Raw genomic sequence first — 21,217 nt, 5'->3', positions numbered from 1 at the left:
GATTTTTGAAACTTTTAGAAACTCATATAAACAGTAGAATGATGGTTGCCAGGGGCTGGGATGTGGAGGAAATATGGAGAGGCTCATAAAAGGGTTCAAATTTTCAATTTTAAGATGAATTGTTTTAAGGGTGTAATGTATAGGATGGTGACTATTGTTGAAAATTCTTTAATGTGTCATTGAAATTTGCTAAAAGATTAGATATTATGTGTTCTCTCTCTCTCTCTCGCTCTCTCTCTCTCTCTCACACACACACACACACACACACACACACACACACGGTCACACGGTAAATGTATAAAGTAATGGAAGTATTAATCAACTTGGTTGTGTGTTGTAGACTCTGGGTCTGGAGTTCTCTCTCGTTCAGCAAGAGAGCAGGATGCAGGAAATGAAAACACAAGAGAGGCTAATGTCCAGGAGGAGACAAGAGCCCTGAATAAGGGTCCTTGCTACATTTTAATTAAGATCAGAAGGCTTACAAGCGTGATGGATGTGCACAAAGAGACAATGAAACTGTGAATTAACTTATGGGCGTGGGGGAGAGGGGGTTTTGAAGATATGCAGTGTTAGGAGTTTGGGTCAATATAAAACAAAATCCTGGTGCTGGGCGGATGGTTGTTTACAGCAGACATGAAGCCCCACCTGTGTTTACCTAAACTGGCCTAGGGGACAAGAAAGACAGAGCATGCCACCTCAGGGTCAACAAGGCATCTTTCTTTTGCTACTTAGCTCCACTCTAGGCAACTTTGCCTGCTGTGGTCTATAGCCCCATTTACCTGTTTACTTAATTTGGTCCTTCCTTCCCTTGAAAGCAGCTTTCTGATATTGTCCCAAACCTTTGTCCTATACTGGGACCTTTGCCCTGTTTACCTAATCTTATTTACCTAATCTTTGATGTTTTCATCCAGAGGTTTCCTGTTCCTATATCTTTGTCCTATACTGGGGGCCTTTGCCCCATTTGTCCTATACTGGGGGTCTTTACCCCATTTACCTAATCTTGTTTACCCAAACTGGGTGTGTTCATCCTATGGCTTTCTAATTCTTTATGCCTTATTAACCCATCGGTGCAAGCTCAGGGAATTCCTAAGCTTATTTCCCATAGTTGTGGAAATCCTTCCACAACGTGTGTGTGTGTGTGTGTGTGTGTGTGTGTGTGTGTGTGTATCACCATGTTTCATACTTTAAATAGATTACAATTTTATTTGTCAATTATACCTCAGTGAAGCTGGCTGGGGGTGGGGGACAGAGAGAGGGAGGGTAAAGCAAAAAAGAGAGAGGAAAATTAGACTACACTTAAGGTAATACCACATCTTGGCAAAAGGGGCAAGATACGCTCATTAGCAATTATCCACTTGTAAGATAGGAGAAGCATTAGGGCAGCATGCAAATGAATAAAGAGTGTCACTGGTACCCAGAAGTGCAGGAAACTAAACAAAAGCAGGGTCCACTATAGGAGGGTCTGGCCATGGTAGACCTGCTGCATGGCAGGTCTGCTGGACCCAAAGGGGAGTCCATGAGTGGTTTGAGAGCAAGGATTGTGGTGGTTCTGTTGACCATTCACACTGTTTCCCAGAGCCTAGACAACACACACTACTTTAAAGCTAATTACAATTTATTATTTCTCTCCATCCACCCATACACTCCTCCTGCCACATCAGCCCATCCAACACTGTCTTGTGTTCAGGACTGCGTCACAGAGGCTCACAGTGCCACTGGTTCCAGTCACAAGGCATGATGATATGGTGCAGACGGTGACTGATTTTCTGTATGATTTTGTTGGTTATGAGTGTATGGTAATATGTAGGGTAGTCAAGTTTGTCCATAGTGCGGATGTGAACATCCATGACATAGGTGGAGAGACCCTGGGCCCGGTACTCAGGTACAGTACCCCCCATCCGTATCTCTCCTGTCTGATCCATCAGGCTCCAGGATACAGGGGTCTCCTCAGGCCCCAGAAGGCAGAAGGTGGGGAAGGTCTGGATACAGCGCTTGATGAATCTCTGGCTCCTCTCATTCCCACCAAAACGCCAGAATTTATCCACCAAGACAGTGTGGGTAACATCCAGGGAGGAGAGTTTAAACATCTCTTGGTTACTATTGAGAACAAGGGAAAAGAACACAGATAAAGGTATAGATTCTGCAACCAGATTGCCTGAAATAATAATCTTTTTTATAAAATGAGACATTAACATAAGTAGGGGATTAATAGCACCTCTGTCAAATAATATAAGAGCTATTGCATGATAAGTACCTAGGACCTGTGCCACGCAAAAAATAAGAATTACACAAAAATTAAACATTAATTAATGCTGTGTCACTAAGCATTAGTCACTGTTGTGATTCTCCACTTAAGATGAGAGAATTGATAACATCCCTGTTCTACACAAAAGAACAGGTAAGCAGCAAATAAACAAGTGCCCCCAAAGCATAGGCTAGCAAGCTGCAAAGCCAGAGCTTAGAATCTTGGGATCTTGGAATGTTGGTGTCACAGAATCCTTAGCCACTGTGGGAAAGCTGAAGTCCAGAGAGAGGCAATGGTGTGAAGTGAAGGCAAGCCGCATGTTACAGAACACTGAAGTCTGAAGGCTGCTGCAGTGGGGTGAAAGGGCTTTGGGAGGTGTCCTGGAAAGATCCCACAAGGTGGAATGAGATCTACCAGTGAGCTCCAGTTATGCCCTTAACCATCCACAGTACCTGAACAAGCTATTTCATTAACTGAACCTATCTTCTGTCAGGAAAATGGGGATAATGTCTTCTACCTTGTTTATCTCATGGGATAGACAAGAGAATCAAATGAGATTGTAGATTTAGAGGTGTCTTTCAGGTGTTAGGTGCAATACAGTATGAATACAGCTTTTCCAGGCATATTAACACACACAGGGCCACAGGACTGGACATCTGCAGATCAAATCCCTATATCAGTTTTAATTCTATTCAGGCATCAGTGGAGGGAAATATATAATATGTTTAAGTTCTCCATATTAGAAAACTTTTGCTCTGAGAAGTAAATTCATTGAATGCATATTTACGAAGCAGTGTTTTCTGTTCTGTTCTGGCTACTGAAAACTTATTGGTGAACAACATAAATAGTGTCCCTCCATAAATAGTGGACAACATAAATAGTGGAGTTTGAAATGTTGCAGGGGAGGATCAAATAGCAAACAGGTCAATAAAATACAAAGAAGCTGATTTTGGATAATGGTAAGTGTGCCGAGGAAAATAAAACTTGGGTTTTGTGATGAAGTATTATGGGAAAGGGTAGTTTTAGGTTGTTCTGCAGAGAACTCTCTAAGGAAATGACTTTTCAGAGAGTGAATGTCAAGAAAGAAGCAGATATGTAAAGATGAGAGGAAAGGACATTTTAAGCAAAGAACAAATGCAATGGTCCAAAGGCATGGGTGAGTGTATGCGAACAAGTCTCAGAAAGAAGGCCAGAGCTACTGGTGGGAGTGAGCAAGAGAAACAAGGTGAAATCCAAGAGGTGGTGGATTACAGGTCTTACAGGACCCTGAAGGTCCATAATGGGTATGTGAACCGAGAAACACTGATGGCTTTTAAGCGGATGAATTGACACAGTCCTTGTCACATACCAAAAGGATCACCCTGGAAATGGATTGTAGGGAGGCAAGAGTGAACATAGGGAGAGAAGTTGGGAGGCCACTTCCATACAGAAATATGAGAGTAATGCAGAGCATCTTTTTTCAAACTCACATGGCCTTGGGTCTGCCAGATTTAGGAGGTAAGTTCTTTGCCTCCAGCAGGGAAGGGATCAGTTTACTTGCTGTCTCAGACATCATATACATAATGGCTTGATCTTGCTTGACCTTGACCAATTTAGCAGCTGCAAGATTTTGTATCACCTCGTTCAGGCTGGACTGTGAACCTAGAAAGGGGTAAGGTAAGGTGAGAAGTAATTTCTCCTGTAGACACTGAAGAAGCTTCCTGGTGGAAGTATGCGGAGTTTAAAGTCGGACAGTGTTGCTTCTGGTGTTGTCATTAACCATGTGACCATAGCCAAGTCACTCCTTGAGCAACTTCCTCTTATGTAAGACAGATAGTATTAGAGATCCTGACTTTATCATTGTGAAATCAATGGAACAATGGTATTTAAAAGCAGTAGCCAACCTTGAGTGTGCACATACTTCATGCCAAGGTATTGGTCTAATACCACATTTAATTCTTCCATTGACCCTATGTTTTGGGAATTTCTGTTATACTATCCTCACTTTCTACATGTAAGGAAACTGAGTAACAGATAAGTTACATCAGTTGCTCAAATTACAAAGCAAGTAACAGGCAGAGCAAGAATGCCATTCTAGAGAATCTGACTCTGTAAGGCACACTCATTACCATGGTAGTTATCCTTGTAATCTGGAGGTCCTCTGTGGCACAAGGAACTGTCATTCTTCTTCTAGTAATGGATGGCCAGATGGGGAGTTCTACTCTCACACCTAATCATGGTAAGGGATCCTGAATATGTCAGCAAAATATATTATGAATGCTCAGCTAACAATAAATTCCATTGCTCACAGTTCCTTGTATCAACTCCATAGTTTGCAGTGTTTGAATTCTACTCCACTAAAGAGGTGGTAGCAGCTGATGCAAGGAATAAACATCAAGCTGAGTGTCTGGGGTTTGGAAGAGAAAGTAAAGGCTGTAAAGGAATGTGCTCAGGATGAAAAGTGACCCTGCAGATGTAAACATGAACAGTCACAGAAGCCAGCATACCTCCTAGATCCCTTACTTACTTTGGATCTGCAAATGTTGCTTCCAGTTGATGACATCTGATGCACCAAGGAATTCTTGGCAGTTTGTGGGATTCTTATAATAGATTTGGTAGGTGTTGGTGTAGTAATCAAAATCATCTGTCATTTCCTGTTTGGTTAGGTAATGTGGAATAAATCAAATTGATCTATACCCAGTGATTGGAACACTTGGCTTTAGTTCATTATACTGTGCTATTTTATAAACTTATGGGGGTGCCTGAGTGGCTCAGTCAGTTAAGCATCCGACTTTGGCTCAGGTCATGATCTCATGGTTCGTGAGTTCAAGCCCCACCTCAGGCTCTGTGCCGACAACTCAGAGCCTGGAGCCTGCTTCGGACTCTGTGTCTCCTTTTCTCTCTGCCCTTCCCCGACTTGTGCTCTGTCTCTCTGTCTCTCAAAAATAAATAAGTGTAAAAAAAATTATAAACTTATAAATAGTGATGTTTTTCTTGATATAGTCATTACTCCTGAATCATTTATATCATGTAAACAAGTCAAGGATTTAATCAATTACTCAACCTATGATTAAGAAAAATATACTGAACTAGATATTTATATGTTGCTTTATAATTTCAAATCAATCAAATGTGCACTGTTTAGAAAGCATTCTTCTATAATTCTGTAATCCTCAGGAGAAAGAAAGTATTATTGTCAAAGCCAAGATTCTGTTGCAAGAGTAAATCTTACTCTATTTAAAGGAGTCTCAAAAAAATGAATAAATAAAAGAATCTCAGAAAAATTGGATTATAAATGTAACAATGTTGAAATTGACACAAGTAACCTTGTATTACAATTTTCACTTATATATGATATAGCTACACAAAATAAAGACACATGGTGTCTTTATTTTTTCATTAAAATTTTTAAAATTCAAAGTATAATTAATATACAACATTACATTAGTTTCAGGTATGCAATATATTGATTCAACAATTCTATACATTTCCCAGTGCTCATCATGATAAGTGTACTCTTAATCCCCTTCACCTCTTTCACCTATCCTCTCCCCCACCTCCCTCTGGATACCATTTGTTGTCCTCTGTATTTAAGAGTCTGCTTTTTGTTTGTCCCTTTTTTCTTTGTTTGTTCATTTGTTTTGTTTCTTAATTAACACATATGAGTGAAATCATATGGTATTTGTCTTTCTCTGACTCATTTCATTTATCATTATACCCTCTAAGCCCATCCATGTTGTTGTAAATGACAAGATTTCATTCTTTTTTTTTTTTTTAATTTTTTTTTTCAACGTTTATTTATTTTTGGGACAGAGAGAGACAGAGCATGAACGGGGGAAGGGCAGAGAGAGAGGGAGACACAGAATCGGAAACAGGCTCCAGGCTCCGAGCCATCAGCCCAGAGCCTGACGCGGGGCTCGAACTCACGGACCGTGAGATCGTGACCTGGATGAAGTCTGACGCCTACCCGACTGCGCCACCCAGGCGCCCCAAGATTTCATTCTTTTTGATGGCTGAATAGTATTCCATTACATATATACACCACATCTTTATCCATTCATCTATCGATGGACACTTGAGTTGTTCCATATCTTGGTTATTGTAAATAATCCCACAATAAACATAGGGATGCATATATCTTTTCAAATTTATGTTTTCATTTTCTTTGGGTAAATACCCAATAGTAGAATTATTGGATCATATGCTAATTTTATTTTTAATTTTTTGAAGAACCTCCATACTGTTTTCCATAGAGACTGCACTAATATACATTCCCACCAACAGTGTATGAAGGTTCCTTTTGCTCCACATCCTCTCCAACACTTGCTTCTTGTGCTTTGTATTTTAACCATTCTGACAAGTATAAAGTGACATCTCATTGTAGTTCTAATTTGCATTTCCCTGATGATTAGTAATATTGAGCATCTTTCCATGTGTCGATTGGCCATCTATATGTCTTTGAATAAATGTCTATTCAGATCCTCTGCTAATTTTTTAATTGGGTTATTTGTTTTTTTAGTGTTGAGTTGTAGAAGTTCTTCATATATTTTGGATGTTAACCTCTTATTGGACACATGATGTCTTTAAAATGTAAACCACATGCACTATTATTTAAAAAAATAATTTACATTCCTCAAAAAATGAAATTTGAACACAAAATTTGTTCAAAGAGATCCTCTGAAATTTAACAAATGAAAGATTAGGTTATTTGAAGATGAAGGAAGGGATCAGAAAACAACCACCCAACAAGGGGGTAGAAAAAGGTAGAGGGGCGCCTGGGTGGTGCAGTCGGTTAAGCGTCCGACTTCAGCCAGGTCACGATCTCGCGGTCCGTGAGTTCGAGCCCCGCGTCAGGCTCTGGGCTGATGGCTCGGAGCCTGGAGCCTGTTTCCGATTCTGTGTCTCCCTCTCTCTCTGCCCCTCCCCCGTTCATGCTCTGTCTCTCTCTCTGTCCCAAAAATAAATAAAAAACGTTGAAAAAAAAATTTAAAAAAAAGAAAAAGGTAGAAGGTGTTGCACAGAAATGCACTAATAATTTCATTTATTATTTCAATAATTAATGTAAATGTCTTCATTTTTGTATTCTGTTTAGTTCAGTATTTTTAAACAGCACTATACATTTAAATTTTATTTGAAAAAATTTATGTTAAAATGACATTATATGGTTGCATATTTTGCATGCATAAATTTTTACTTTATATTTTCCAATATGCTTATAACAGATTTGTATTTGAAATGTATTAACCACTTAGTGTGAGTGATAAGTTGGCACTGAAAATGTATTCCCAAATATAGGCATTGCAATTTGTTGTTTACATTTCCTTAAAACTCTTCATATTTACCTTTACATATTTTTAGGTGTCATTTTTCTGCTTAGAATGCCCCTCTAGTCTTGTCAGCCTGTCAAACACCTATTGATCTTCAAAATCCAGTTTGGGTGAAATGTCTACTAGGAAGTTGCTCTGATCCTCTCCTTGTACACCCTGACTTCGGTGGTTTAATCATCTCTTGGATAGTGCTGCTGTGTGTATCTTGTATGTTGTATGTTTTTGTACAATTTTCACCCCATGTTGTAATTTATTTGCTTATCTGTCTTTTCCTCCAAGCCGTGAGTTTCTTGAGAACAAGGACTTTTTCACCATTATGCAATTCATTTCTATATCCCCTGTGTCTACCGCATTGCCAGGTGCATGGTAGGCACATAGCAAATATGAACACAAAAGCATATTCATTCCACATCTGGCACCTTACCTGCTCCTGAGGGCGGATAACCACTGTTGTAAAATCAGGCCATTTGTCCACCACGGCCTTTAACTTGAACGGGTTTCCCTGGTTCATGTGGAAGACAGTTGTATAAACCTGTAGCAACCCAAAAAACTCAGAGGGTCAGCTTATTAAGAAGGGCTGATGAAGTGCCTTGTTTGATCAGGACAAGGATTATTTCTGCAAAATCAGGGTGATAATTTATAAGGCATATGGTTGAAACCACCTTCAGATTCCACTTCATTACTCCAAATAGAAATAGGGTTGGGAGTCAAACCATAAGAATATTATATGAATATAGTTAAATATCCAGGTAAATAAATTGATTAATTAAAAATCAGGGGTGTCTGATTGGCTCAAGTCAGTTGAACATCTGACTCTTGATTTGGGCTTAATCATGATCCCAGGGTTGTGAGATCAATACCAGCAGCAGGCTCCATGCTCAGCTTAATTTTCTCTCTCTCTCTCTCTCTCTCTCTCTCTCTCTCACTCCCTCCCTCTCACTCTCTCTCTGCCCCTCTCCCCAACTCACACTCTCCTAAAATTAAAAAAAAAATCATCCACTATCACATTGTAGAACTTAGTGTTATAGCTTTCCATTTTATTTCATTTATTTACAAATACACATAAAATTTTTAATGTTAATTTTTGAGAGCAAGAGAGAGTGCAAACAGGAGAGGGGCAGAGAGAGACAGAGACACAGAATTTGAAGCAGGCTCTAGGCTCCGAGCTGTCAGCACAGAGCCTGCTGTGGGGCTCAAACCCACAGACGGCAAGATCATGACCTGAGCCAAAGTTGGATGCTCAACTGACTGAGCCACCCAGGAGTCCCATACACATACAATTTTTAAGCAATGAAATTACCTAATATATATTAGTTTAACATGTACCCCCCCACACACACACACTATACTATGGGTATATTTCCATATCAATAAACACAAATCTACATAATCATTTTTAATGACTGCATAATATCCATCATATGAAAGAACTCCAATTCAATTTTCCTATCTCCTATTGCTGGTCATTTCAGCTTTTTTGAATTTTTTAGTTTAACAGTTTATTCTTCAAGGAATTTTTTGTATAAATCTTTGCAAATATGTCTATTATTAGAAATATTAGAAGGGCGATTTCTGGGTCAAAGGTCAACTGCTGTTTAAAGACTTTTTTGTTCTTACACATATCTCCAAATTGCTTTCCAGAAAGGTTGAGTTCTGACCTATTTAATAAGTAAAGACAGAATAGTGCTAAGAACCTGAGTTTTGCTGACCAAAGTCTGTGAATATCACATATTCAGCAATCTGTTTTTTAATCTTTTCCACAAGCATTTATTTGAACACCAGTGCTATCAAGAAGGACATTGTAGAGTCTGAGAAAGAGAAATCCTCCAAACTGGAAGGGTCCCTGTGGTTGTGAGGGAAGGAAATACAGCAATGCATACCAGTGTGGACCTTGGGAGCTAAGTGCAGTTGGAAACATGATGCTTCAGCAGATTGTATGGAAAGATGCTAAAGACCAAGGACCAATGAAATGATAAGTTCCATGACAAAGGACCACACCTCACCCTGTACTTCCCTACTCCTGGCATATTTAATACCATATTAAACTTAATATGAGAGGACATACATGGTATTATTTCAATTCTTTCAAAGGTCTTAAAAATATGATCTATCTTTGTACATGTTCCATGTGCACTTGAAAAGAATGTGTATTCTTCTATTGTTGAGGGATGTACTCTGTAAATATCAATTAAATTGGTTCATAGTACTTTCCAGATCTTGTATATAGGTTATAGACTTTCTGCCTATTCTATAAATTACTCATAGAATCTTTAATGTCAAAATCTTTTTTTTGTTTTGTTTTTTGTTTTTTAATTTTTTTTAATGTTTATTCATTTTTGAAACAGAGAGAGACAGAGCATGAATGGGGGAAGGTCAGAGAGAGAGGGAGACACAGAATCTGAAACAGGCTCCAGGCTCTGAGCTGTCAGCACAGAACCCAACGCGGGGCTCGAACTCACAGACCGCGAAATCATGACCTGAACCAAAGTCGGACGCCCAACCGACTGAGCCACCCAGGCGCCCCTAATGTCAAAATCTTTAATTACACCTATGGGTTTACCTATTTATTCTTTCAGTTCTATCAGTTTTTGTCCCGTGTTCTTTGAGCCTCTGTTGTTAGGTATATACATTTCAGCATTTCTCATGTCTTCTTGGTGAATTGATACCTTTATCATAGTGCAATGGCACCTTTATCCCCAGTAATTCTAGTCCTTTTGCAACATGTTATTGCCCCCCCTAAAAAAAGACCCTACCTCTTTATGTACATGATCACTGATCTATTTCTAAAACGAAATTTCTGTCTCATCCCAAATTAAACGTAATCATTTGGGGGTTGACAAAATAGAATTTGGCCTCTTAATTTCAAAGGAGAATCATACTGGTTAACTTTTTCAGGCACTTGATTATTTAGAAAGAATAAATCAAACATTAATGTGTTCAGCCAATTGTGCAATTCTGGGAAATCTTCCAATGTTATGTAATGGCACATGGAATGGGACAAAGGGATGTTTTTGGTTTATCACACAGCAAAGATCATAGTGGATTTAAATCACAAGATTGCCACTCACTAGTGGCGTGACCTTGGTCAAGTCCTACAGCTGAGCTTGCATTTTCTCTTTGGTTACATGGATATGAAAGACTTGCCTTGCAGTGAAGTGATGTAAACTAAATGAGATGCAAGATGAGTGAGTGCCTGGCACAGAGTAAGTGCTCAAAGAATACTGATTCTCCCTCCTACCTCTTTCATAGGTCATTGCTAGTCCTTTTTTTTTCTCCCCATGTGTTTTACTCTCACCTTTAAGGACTCAGGGAGGCTCTTCCTCAAGGATTTCTTTAGCATCTGCAGCACTTGGGGGCCTTGTAAGTGGTACATCTTGGCCTTACCCTAAAGAGAGGATGAGGAAATATCAAGGAATGAGAAGTGATAGCAGACATACAAAGACACAAAACAGACACAAAAGTCTGTTTTAGCTAATGGCCAGGCCTTCATTCCTGCTGTTTTATTAGTGTCCCATTCACTGAATTCTTCATTGACTCCTAGGAAGAATAAGACTGACAGAAAGCACAGATCCCTCTTTCTGAAATTATTTTTCAATATTTCCTAAACTTTAAAAAATCTTTATGATATAGTTTTTTTAATTTTTTTACATTTATTTATTTTTAGTAGACAGAGACAGTGCAAGTGGGGGAAGGGCAGAGACAGAAGGAGACACAGAATCTGAAGCAGGCTCCAGGCTCCGAGCTGTCAGCACAGAGCCCGACGCAGGGCTCGAACTCACAAACCACGAGATCATGACCTGAGCCAAAGTCAGACGTTTAACCAACTGAGCCACCCAGGCATCCCTCTTTATGATATCTTTATTTTAATTTTCATATCACCCAGAATACCAATAGTTAAGGATGCACTAAGATTACCATATATATTATCTAAACATGCATGAGCATCTTTGAGATTAAGTTTCCATCCATGACACACCTGAGGTTGCCATTTAGAAGCTGTATGATGTTAGGCAAGTTACTTGTCCATGTCTTCATTTTCTCATCTATAAAATGGCAGTGACCATAGTGCCTGTCCCATAAAGTGGTTGTGACAATTATATAAATCAGTACAGGTAAGCTACTTAGACCAGTGTGTTTGAACAAATGCTTTTATTTCTCTTGAGTAAACATGTGGAAGTGCACTTGCATGGTCATATAGTAAGCGTGTGTTTAACTTTATCAAATGCTTCCAACGTCTTTCCAAAGTGGCTGAACTATTTTATATTCCCTTAACAGTGTATGAGTTCCAATTTCTCTTCATTCCCTCCAGCACTTCTCCAGATGATTTTCTTATGCAGCCACATTTAGAAATCATTGCTATAATAGGTAACAGTTTTATAGGGTAAGTTCTCAACAATATCCTTCAGGGGTCAGAGAGAAGAAGATGATGGCAGAGTAGGAGGACTCTAGGCTTCTTTCATCCCACAAACACAACTAAATAAGTATTCAATCATCCTAAATACCCCAGAAATCTACCCGAAGACTAGCAGAACAAACTCCACAACTAGGGGAGAGAAGAGGCCACATCAAGGAAGGTAGGAAGTGCAGAGACATGGTTTGGGGGAAATATGAATAGTGGGTGCAGCAGAAGAGAGGGAGACTTGGTCATGGACAAAGGCAAGAGGGGGAGGAACACACAGGGGAATGTACAAGGAGAACATTTCCCCAAAGCCATTGGCTTGCAAAATGAGAGGGGCTGATTTTTGTGAACTCTTGCAACCAGCAGCACTTAAAACTTGGAGTTTTAAAGATCAGCAGGCTTGGTAGACACCATTTCCATCCCCCATGCATAAACACAGACCTACCTGCAGAAAGCAGCTCAGCACAGACAGTAGCTACCTAACCTGCCTAACACCAAGCTCCTCCCTCCTATGCTCTCACGGGTCTGCCTTTCTCAGTCAAGCTTGCCTCATCCCAGGGTGACAGTTCTCTCCCACAAAAGACCAGCACAAACCCCCTCCCACACCACGTCTCCCAACCAGAGAGTCCTGCAGGGTCTCATTTTTGGTAGAGTTGGTGTGGGGTCTCATTTCATAAGTGGACCAGAGCACACCTAGTTAAAACTCACCACATTTCAGAGAGATCAAACACTACTCACTGCAGGCAAGGAGAGCACCTGCAGATGACTGGTCATAAGAATAAAGCAGCCACAACACGACAGCAGAGCACACTCAGCACACACCAGAGTCATACCCTGAATTTCCAGGCCCTGGGCACTACATGATCTCTTCTTCATAAGGCCATTACTTTCAGAATCAGGAGAAATTGCTGGTTTTTCTAACACACAGAAGAACTCAGAGAGACTTAGACAAAATGCCAAGATGGAGGAATTTATTCCAAATGAAAGAATAAGATATGGCTACAGCCAGGGATCTCAGTGAAGCAGATATAAGTAATATGGTGATGCAGAATTTAAGGCAACAATTGTAAAGATACTCACTGGGCTTGAGAAAGCAATAGAAGACATCAGGGAGACTCTTCCCTCAGAGGTAAAAGAGTTAAAAAGAATCAATTAGAGGTGAAGAATGCAATAAATGAGATTGGAAGCAGGCTTAATGCAATGAACAGCAGGCTGGAAGAAGCAGAGGAATGAATTTGTGATATAGAAGACGAAATAATAAAAAATAATGAAACTGAACAACAGAAAGAAGAATTATGGAACATGAGAGTAGACTTAGGGAATTCAACAACTCCATCAAATGTAATAACATTGGTATTATAGGAGTCAAAGAAGAAGGAGAAGAGGAGGAGGAAGAGGAGGAGGAGGAAGAAGAGAGACTAAACAACATGCTACTAAACAAAGAATGGGATTGGGAAATCAAAGAAGAAATTTAAAAATACATGGAAATAATATAAATGAAACATGATGGTCCAACACCATTGGGATGCAGCAAAAGCAGTCCTAAGAGGAAAGTATATACAGGCTTACCACAGGAAGCAACAAAAATGTTAAATAAACAACCTGACATTACACCTAGGGAGCTAGAAAAAGAACAAACGAAGCCTAATTCAGAAGAAGGAGGGAAATAATATAGATTAGAGCATAAATAAATGATACAGAAACTAAAAAAAAAAAATAGAACATATAAATGAAGTGGAGCAGGTTCTTTTTAAACATCAATAAAATTGATAGACCTCTAGCCAGACTTATCAAAAAGAGAAGAGAAAGGATCCAAATAATATAAAACCACAAATGGGAGAGAAGAAATAACAACCAAAAGCACAGAAATACAAAAAAATCATAAGAGAATATTATGAAAAATGATATGCCAACAAATTTGACAACCTGGAGGAAATTGATAAATTTCTACAAACATATAAATTACCAAAACTGAAACAGAAGGAAACAGAAAACTTGAACAAACTAATAAGAAATTGAATCAGTAAACAATCCAATCTGTAAACTCCCAACACAAAAAGTCCAGGGCCAGATGGCTTCACAGGTAAATTCTACCAAATATTTATTTATTTATTTATTTATTTATTTATTTATTTAGCATGAGTGGTGCAGAGAGAGAGGGAGAGAATCCCAAGCAGGCTCCACACCCAGTGGGGAGCCCCATGGAGGGTTTGATCTCAGAATCATGACATCAAGACATGAACCAAAATCAAGAGTAAGATGCTTAACCGACTGAGCCACTCAGGTGACCCTACCAAATATTTATTTAAAAATATCTGTTAATGTTTATTTATTTTGGAAGAAAGACAGAATGTGAGTGAGGGAGGGGCAGAGAGAGAGGGAGACAGAATTTGAAGCAGGCTCCAGGCTTTGAGCTGTCAGCATAGAGCCTGATGTGGGGCTCAAACTCACGAACCATGGGCTCATTACCTGAGCTGAAGTCGGATACTCAACTGACTGAGCCACCCAGGCGCCCCTTAAAGAAGAGTTAATATCTATTTTTCTCAAACTATTCCAAAAAAAAAAGAAAAGGAAGAAAGACTTCCAAATTCATTCTATGAGGCCGGCATTACTATGATACCAAAACCAGATAAAGACTGCAGTAAATAAGAGAACTACAGGCCAACATCTCAGATAAACATGGAAGCAGAAATTCTCAATAAAATACTAGCACACCAAATCCACAACACATTTTAAAAAAATCATTCACCATGATCAAGTGGGATTTATTCCTAGGCTGCAGGGATGGTTCAACATTCACAAATCAATCAACATGATACAGCACATTAATAAAAGAAAGGATAAGAACCATATTATCCTCTCCATGGATGCAGAAAGAACATTTGACAAAGTACAGCATCCATTCATGATAAAAACTCTCAATAAAGTAGGTTTAGAGGGAGCATTACCTCAACATAATAAAGGCCATACATGGAAAACCCACAGCTAATGTCATCATCAATGGGGAAAATCTGAGAGCATTACTCTACAGTCAGGAACAAGACAGGGATGTCCACTCTCACCATTGTTATTTAACATAGTACTGGAAGTCCTAGCTACAGAAATCAAATGACAAAAAGAAATTAAAGGCATCCAAATCAGCAAGAAAGAAGTAAAACTTTGTTCATCTTTGCAGATGACAGGATACTCTATGTAGAAAATCCAAAAGATTCCACCAAAAAAACTGCTGGAACTAATACATGAAGTTAGTAAAGTTGCAGGATACAAAATCAATGTATGGAAGTCTGTTGCACTTCTGTACACCAATAATTAAGCAGTAGAAAGAGAAATTAAGGAATCAATCCCATTTACAATTGCACCAAAAACAATAAGATATCTAGGAATAAACATAACCAAAGAGGTGAAAGACCTGTACTCTGAAAACAATAAAACACTAATGAAAGAAATTGAAGATGACACAAAGAAATGGAAAAACATTCCAGACTCATGGATAGGAAGAACAAATATTGTTAAACTGTTTATAGTACCCAAGGTAATCTACATACTTAATGCAATCTCTACCAAAATACCACCAGCATTTTTCACAGATCTAGAACAAACAATTCTAAAATTTGTACAGAACTACAAAAGACCCTGAATAGGCAACGTAAAGCTGGAGGCATCACAATTCTGGACTTCGGGTTATATTACAAAGCTGTAGTGATGATGACAGTATGGTCCTGAAATAAAAATAGACACATAGATCAATAACCAGAATAGAAAACACAGAAACAAATCCACAACTGTATAGTCAGTTCATCTTCAACAAAGCAGGAAAGAATATCCAGTGGGAAAAAGACAGTCTCTTCAACAAATGTGTGTTGGGAAAACTGGACAGCAACATGCAGAAGAATGAAACTGGACCACTTTCTTACACTACACACAAAAATAAATTCAAAGTGGATGAAAGACTTAAAAAGACCTTTTGAGCCCATAAAAATCAAGAAACAGACTCTTAACTGTAGAGAACAAACTGATGGTTACCAGGAGGGAGGTGTGGGGGTGGGGGATGATGGGTGAAATAGGTGTTGGGGATTAAGGAATGCATTATTGTTATGAGCCCTGGGTGTCATATGAAACTGTTGAATCCCTATATTGTACAACTGAAACTAATATTACAGTGTATGTTAACTAACTGGAATTAAAATATTGTTTTTAATGTTTATCTTTATTTTTGAGACAAAGAGATACAGAGCATGAGCGGGGAGAGGCAGAGAGAGAGGGAGACACAGAATCAGAAGCAGGGTCCAGGCTGTGAGCTGTCAGCACAGAGCCCAAGGTAGGGCTCGAACTCGTCAACTGCAAGATCATGACTTGAGCCAAAGTCAGACGCTCAACCGACTGAGCCACCCAGGCACCCCTTAACTAACTGGAATTTAAATAAAAACTTGAGGGGCGCCTGGGTGGCGCAGTTGGTTAAGCGTCCGACTTCAGCCAGGTCACGATCTCGCGGTCCGTGAGTTCGAGCCCCGCGTCAGGCTCTGGGCTGATGGCTCGGAGCCTGGAGCCTGTTTCCGATTCTGTGTCTCCCTCTCTCTCTGCCCCTCCCCCATTCATGCTCTGTCTCTCTCTGTCCCAAAAATAAATAAAAAATGTTAAAAAAAAAAAACAAAAAAAACAAAAAATAAAAACTTGAACACACACACATAATACCCTTCAAATATGTAAAGCAAGAAGATGTGTAGAGGTAATTCTCAAGGCAGGCCAAAAGACTGAGATCAAAATGTATTTCAATAAATACAAATCTCTGAGGGACTCACAAAACGGAGTTTTACCCAAGTCCTTGTTATACTGGAAAACAGCAACAGCTGAAGAAACCCTTCCACCTACTTTGTGTTCCTGGAATGGCTTACTGCAAGGAATCTTCCTTCCTCCCATCTGCTTTAATAACATGGATTGATGCCCCACTTGTTTACCTATGACAAAGCCAGACGCTGACCCTCCAAATTCCCAGTATTTGCTCTGTAAATGATTAGCTGAATTCTGAATCCCCACTGATAAATCAAAACAAGCCAAATGTTGGTTAAACTTCTCTTCTTCCTGTAGGCTGAGTCAATATGTAACCCCTTCTTAACAGCCCCTACAAAGAATAGGCTGAACTCAGTATAAAACATTCTCTGAGCTATATTGGTCCTGCCTCTTCTATTTCTCTCTTCCCCAGATTGGATTTTCTCCTACCCTGTTTACTCTTCATAAATGGTTAGGTTGACTGTTTATCCCTACTAATCCTTCAGAACAGTTGACTAAACTTCAGTTAAGCTTCTTCCCTTAACATAGGAATCTGGACTTTGACCCACCCTCAGCCTGAGCCATCATCTGCATGCAGAAAAACACTCCATGAACTTTGCTTACTCCTCTCTATAAAAGAATATCCCTTCTCTGCTTGACCTTTCATCCGTTTGTAAATATTATGGCCTGAGGATTCTCCCTGTTCAAATTGATCTATTATTCATCCATTCATTTATTCAAGATTTATTCGTTAAATCTTGATCAAAAGCTCACTCTAGTGGCTTTGTAAGGCAGTCGCCTGACCTAGGCTGAACTGCCTTTCCTGGAATTCCCTGCCTTGCATATTTCCCTCTAGAGTGGGCCACATGAGAGTTCCTAGGGGAGATTTGTAGGGCAGAATTGAAGCATCGGGCATTTAGTTGCTAACTTCATGACATGAGGCTGCAGCTGGGCTGGCAAATGTTTCACTGTCCCCTGGGTTTACCTTCAGTTTCTCTGTCATCTGGGCCAGGGTGTTTAGCTTCCTAATGAAGGAATCTGTCCTTCAGAACATCCAATCTACCAAGGCCAGAGTCGGCAAGAACTAATAAGATTCCTGTCCTCTGAACTTCAGCTTTAACATGGTGAGAAATTCTTGGACAAACGTTTTGGTTTTTTCATATGTGCTTCTTTTCCCCAGATTCTTGTCAGCTATTTGGATTTTTGCCAGTGAAACAGTCCTTTCACTTAACTTAATTCCTTTTGTGATTTGAAGGGAGAGTCTTGACCAGAACCACTAAGGCAGTGGTTGTATCTTTGTTTTTTCTTTTTTTTCCCTCAGCTTTACTGAAATATAATTGACACTAACATTGTGTACGTTTAATGTGTGCAATGTGATTATTTGATACACAGATAACTTGTGAAATGATTACCACAATAATGTTGGTTAACACCTCCATTACATCACCTAATTACCTCTCTTTTTGTGGTAAGGACATTTAAGATCCACTTTATTAACAACTTTCAAGTATATAATACAATATTAGTTATAGTCCCCATACTGCACATTAGATCCCCAGAACTTATTTATCTTTTTCTAATTTTGTTTTTGTTTATTTATTTGTTTTGAGAGAAAGAGTGAGAGAGTTCATGTGAGCAGGGGAGGGACTTCATGTGACAGAGAGGGAGAGAGAGAATCCTAAGCAGGCCCCATACTGTCAGTGCAGAGCCTGACTCAGGGCTTTATCTCACAAACCATGAGATCATGACCTGAGCAGAAACCAAGAGTCAGACACTCAACCGACTGAGCCACCCAGGTGCCCCTATCCTACAACTAGAAGTCTGTACCATTTGACCAACATCTTCCCATTACCTCCAACCCCCAGTCCTGGCAACCACTGTTCTATTCTGTTTCTTTCATTTTGGCTTTTTTTAGATTCTACACATTAGTGAGATCGTACAGTGTCTTTCTCTATCTGACTTATCTCACTTAGCATAATGCCCTCAAAGTCCATCCATGTTGTCACAAATGGCAAGATTTCCTTCTTTCTCATAACTGGATAATATTCCATTGTCTGTGTATACCACATTTTCTGTATCCATTCATCTATCTCTGGACACTTAGGCTGTTTCCACATCTTGGTTATTGTCTATAATGCTGCAGTAAACATGTGGGTAGATATCTCTTTGATATTGTGATTTCATCACCTTCAGATATATACCCAGAAGTGGGTTTACTGGATCATATACGGTAGTTCTATTTTTGATTTTTTGAGGAACCTGCATACTGTTTTCCATAGTGTTTTTACAACATCTGAGACATAGTAAGGACTCAGTAAATGTTTGTTGAATGATTGAGTGTATGAAGTATTTATATCAACATAACCATCTAATTAGTCTCTCCACTTACCAGGGGCAAAGACTCATTTATTCATTCAACAGGTACCTATAGATGGCCTACTATGTTCTGGGCATGCAAGCTTGTACCAGATGCTTCTTTGAAAAAAGCCTCAGGCCAGAATAGATGCAGCCATGCCGTATCTTGGAAGCTATCAAGGCAGTAGAAATATAACATTTCTGAAGATTAATTTGATGCTAGATAGAAGCAGCTCACAAGGGGCACCTGGGAGGCTCAGTCGGTTAAGTGGATGGCTCTTGATTTTGGCTCAGGTCATAATCTCATAGTTTGTGGGCTTGAACCCTGCATCGGGTCTGTGCTGAGGGCATGGAGCCTGCTTAGGATTCTCTCTCTCCCTCTCTCTCTGCCCCTTCTAGCTCGTGTTCTCTCTCTCTTTCAAAATAAATAAACATTAAAAAAAAATTTTTTTTAAAGAAGCAGCTCACAAAAAGATCACATGTCACTAAGAAGCCAAGTTGAATTTGATACCAGATTACTAAGGATATAATATTAATGCCCAATACTTTTGTGACAACCTTCAGCACACACACACACACACACACACACACACACATACACTAAAAACACATATGATGTTCAACAAACGCATTTGACTGAAACTGAGGAGATTCAAGGGCACTGGCACATTTTAGTGGTTGCCAGCACTGATAATGGACAAAGTCCTATAAAGGACACTTTGAAACCTTTGATGAAACCATTCCAATATTTGGAATTTATCCAAAGAAAACAACTCAAATGAAGAAAAATTCCCTATCAAAAATTTTCTAAAGCCATACCAACTTGTGGAGAAGTACCAGACACAATCTCAGACAATTTACATAAATAATTGTCTATTATTATTTTACTACTCTAAGACCCATTAACATGGAAGTTATGATATATATGCTGCTATATGAAGACTTAAGACAAACACAAAAAAGGCAGAAAATGACAATATATAAATTCTAATCAGATATGTAAAGTCTTTTTATGTGTGTGTTTATATCAGTCATATATATAATATGAAAATATAGACGGAAACACCAAATAATATCATAGGAGTGTTACGGCTGAGACTTTTTTTAAATTATATTTTTTATGGTTTTAAATTTACAATTAATCTCATCTGTATTACAGTCCCCTTACTACAATCTACCTTGTCCCTTTGCACCTCTAAGCAGGGCACTTAATTTCCTTGGTCATCATTTATCCAAGGCAAAAAATTTGACTACCTTACAATGTTACTAGAGGATTAAATACGATAATGTTTACATAGTACATCTATAAATTGTGTTATATGTCATCCAAACCAGCAGATTCCTTCTAAAGGCTGTTAGATTTTCTGTCATCCCTCTACCAAGAGCAAGCTCCCAGATCTCTTCACATTTATTTACCAATTCAAAACAAGAACCTGGTTTTACCCTGTCAAGAATTTCTCTCAGAAGTAGGATATTGCCCTATGCACAGTAGGTGCCTGATACACGTTTCTGAAATGAAAGAGCTGCTTTTTTGTCTGGCATAATTCTCAACACAAACAAGTTGAGAAATTCTTATTTACATGCAACAGTAGCATTTTGATTCGTTCTACTTCTGTGGGGAAGCAAAAGGAGATGAGGGGTCCCAGAGCAATGATTCTCCTCTTTCTTACCTGCAAAGCTGTCAATCTTAGTCTCTGGAGAGATCCCAAAGAAAAGACAGGAGGCTGGAGGCTATTCTAGAAGATGAAATATACTATCTGTACAAACTTCTGGCAACAGGGTATGAAATGCAGTCCTTCTCTCATGTTCAGAGAGGCAGCTCCCTAATGTTGATAGGTTGGCAGTATGCCTCCTGAGGCTCTTTCCCCAGAAAGCTCAACTGCTTTCTGGTGGTAAAGTTCCTGTCACTCAGGGCCATGAAACCAGCTGGCTAAACACAGGGAAGTAGGTGGACCTCTGTAAGAAATATGTCTTTCCTTCCCTCCCCTTTCACAAGCACCAACAAGATGAGACTGCTATTGTTCAGAGTTGATGTATAGAATCAGAGTTCTTAACTGTAAATAAAGAAATTCCTTATTTGGAAAGACTAAAGGATTTAGGATGCTCCCCTTTTAGAATAAGCTCAGTGAAAGTCAAGCAAGATAA

The 21,217-nt window shown here is 39.2% G+C and overlaps 1 protein-coding gene across 1 annotated transcript; it reads right to left on the bottom strand.

The window, feature by feature from the left end:
• Nucleotides 1–435: 435 nt before the first annotated feature.
• Nucleotides 436–20,880, bottom strand: LOC125933294 (glycine N-phenylacetyltransferase-like). Its single transcript, XM_049646227.1, has 6 exons — nucleotides 20,743–20,880; nucleotides 10,847–10,936; nucleotides 7,976–8,083; nucleotides 4,752–4,878; nucleotides 3,715–3,886; nucleotides 436–2,097 (listed from the first exon to the last, which is right to left on the bottom strand). Exons 2-6 carry the CDS (start codon nucleotides 10,922–10,924, stop codon nucleotides 1,695–1,697), a joined length of 888 nt encoding a protein of 295 aa, XP_049502184.1. The 5' UTR covers nucleotides 10,925–10,936; nucleotides 20,743–20,880; the 3' UTR covers nucleotides 436–1,694.
• Between the last annotated feature and the right edge of the window lie 337 nt (nucleotides 20,881–21,217).

Source organism: Panthera uncia, chromosome D1 (assembly GCF_023721935.1).
Source record: "Panthera uncia isolate 11264 chromosome D1, Puncia_PCG_1.0, whole genome shotgun sequence".
Taxonomy (NCBI): domain Eukaryota; kingdom Metazoa; phylum Chordata; class Mammalia; order Carnivora; family Felidae; genus Panthera; species Panthera uncia.
The sequence above is the reverse complement of the archived record's forward strand: the minus strand, read 5'-3'. Positions and strand labels throughout refer to the sequence as shown.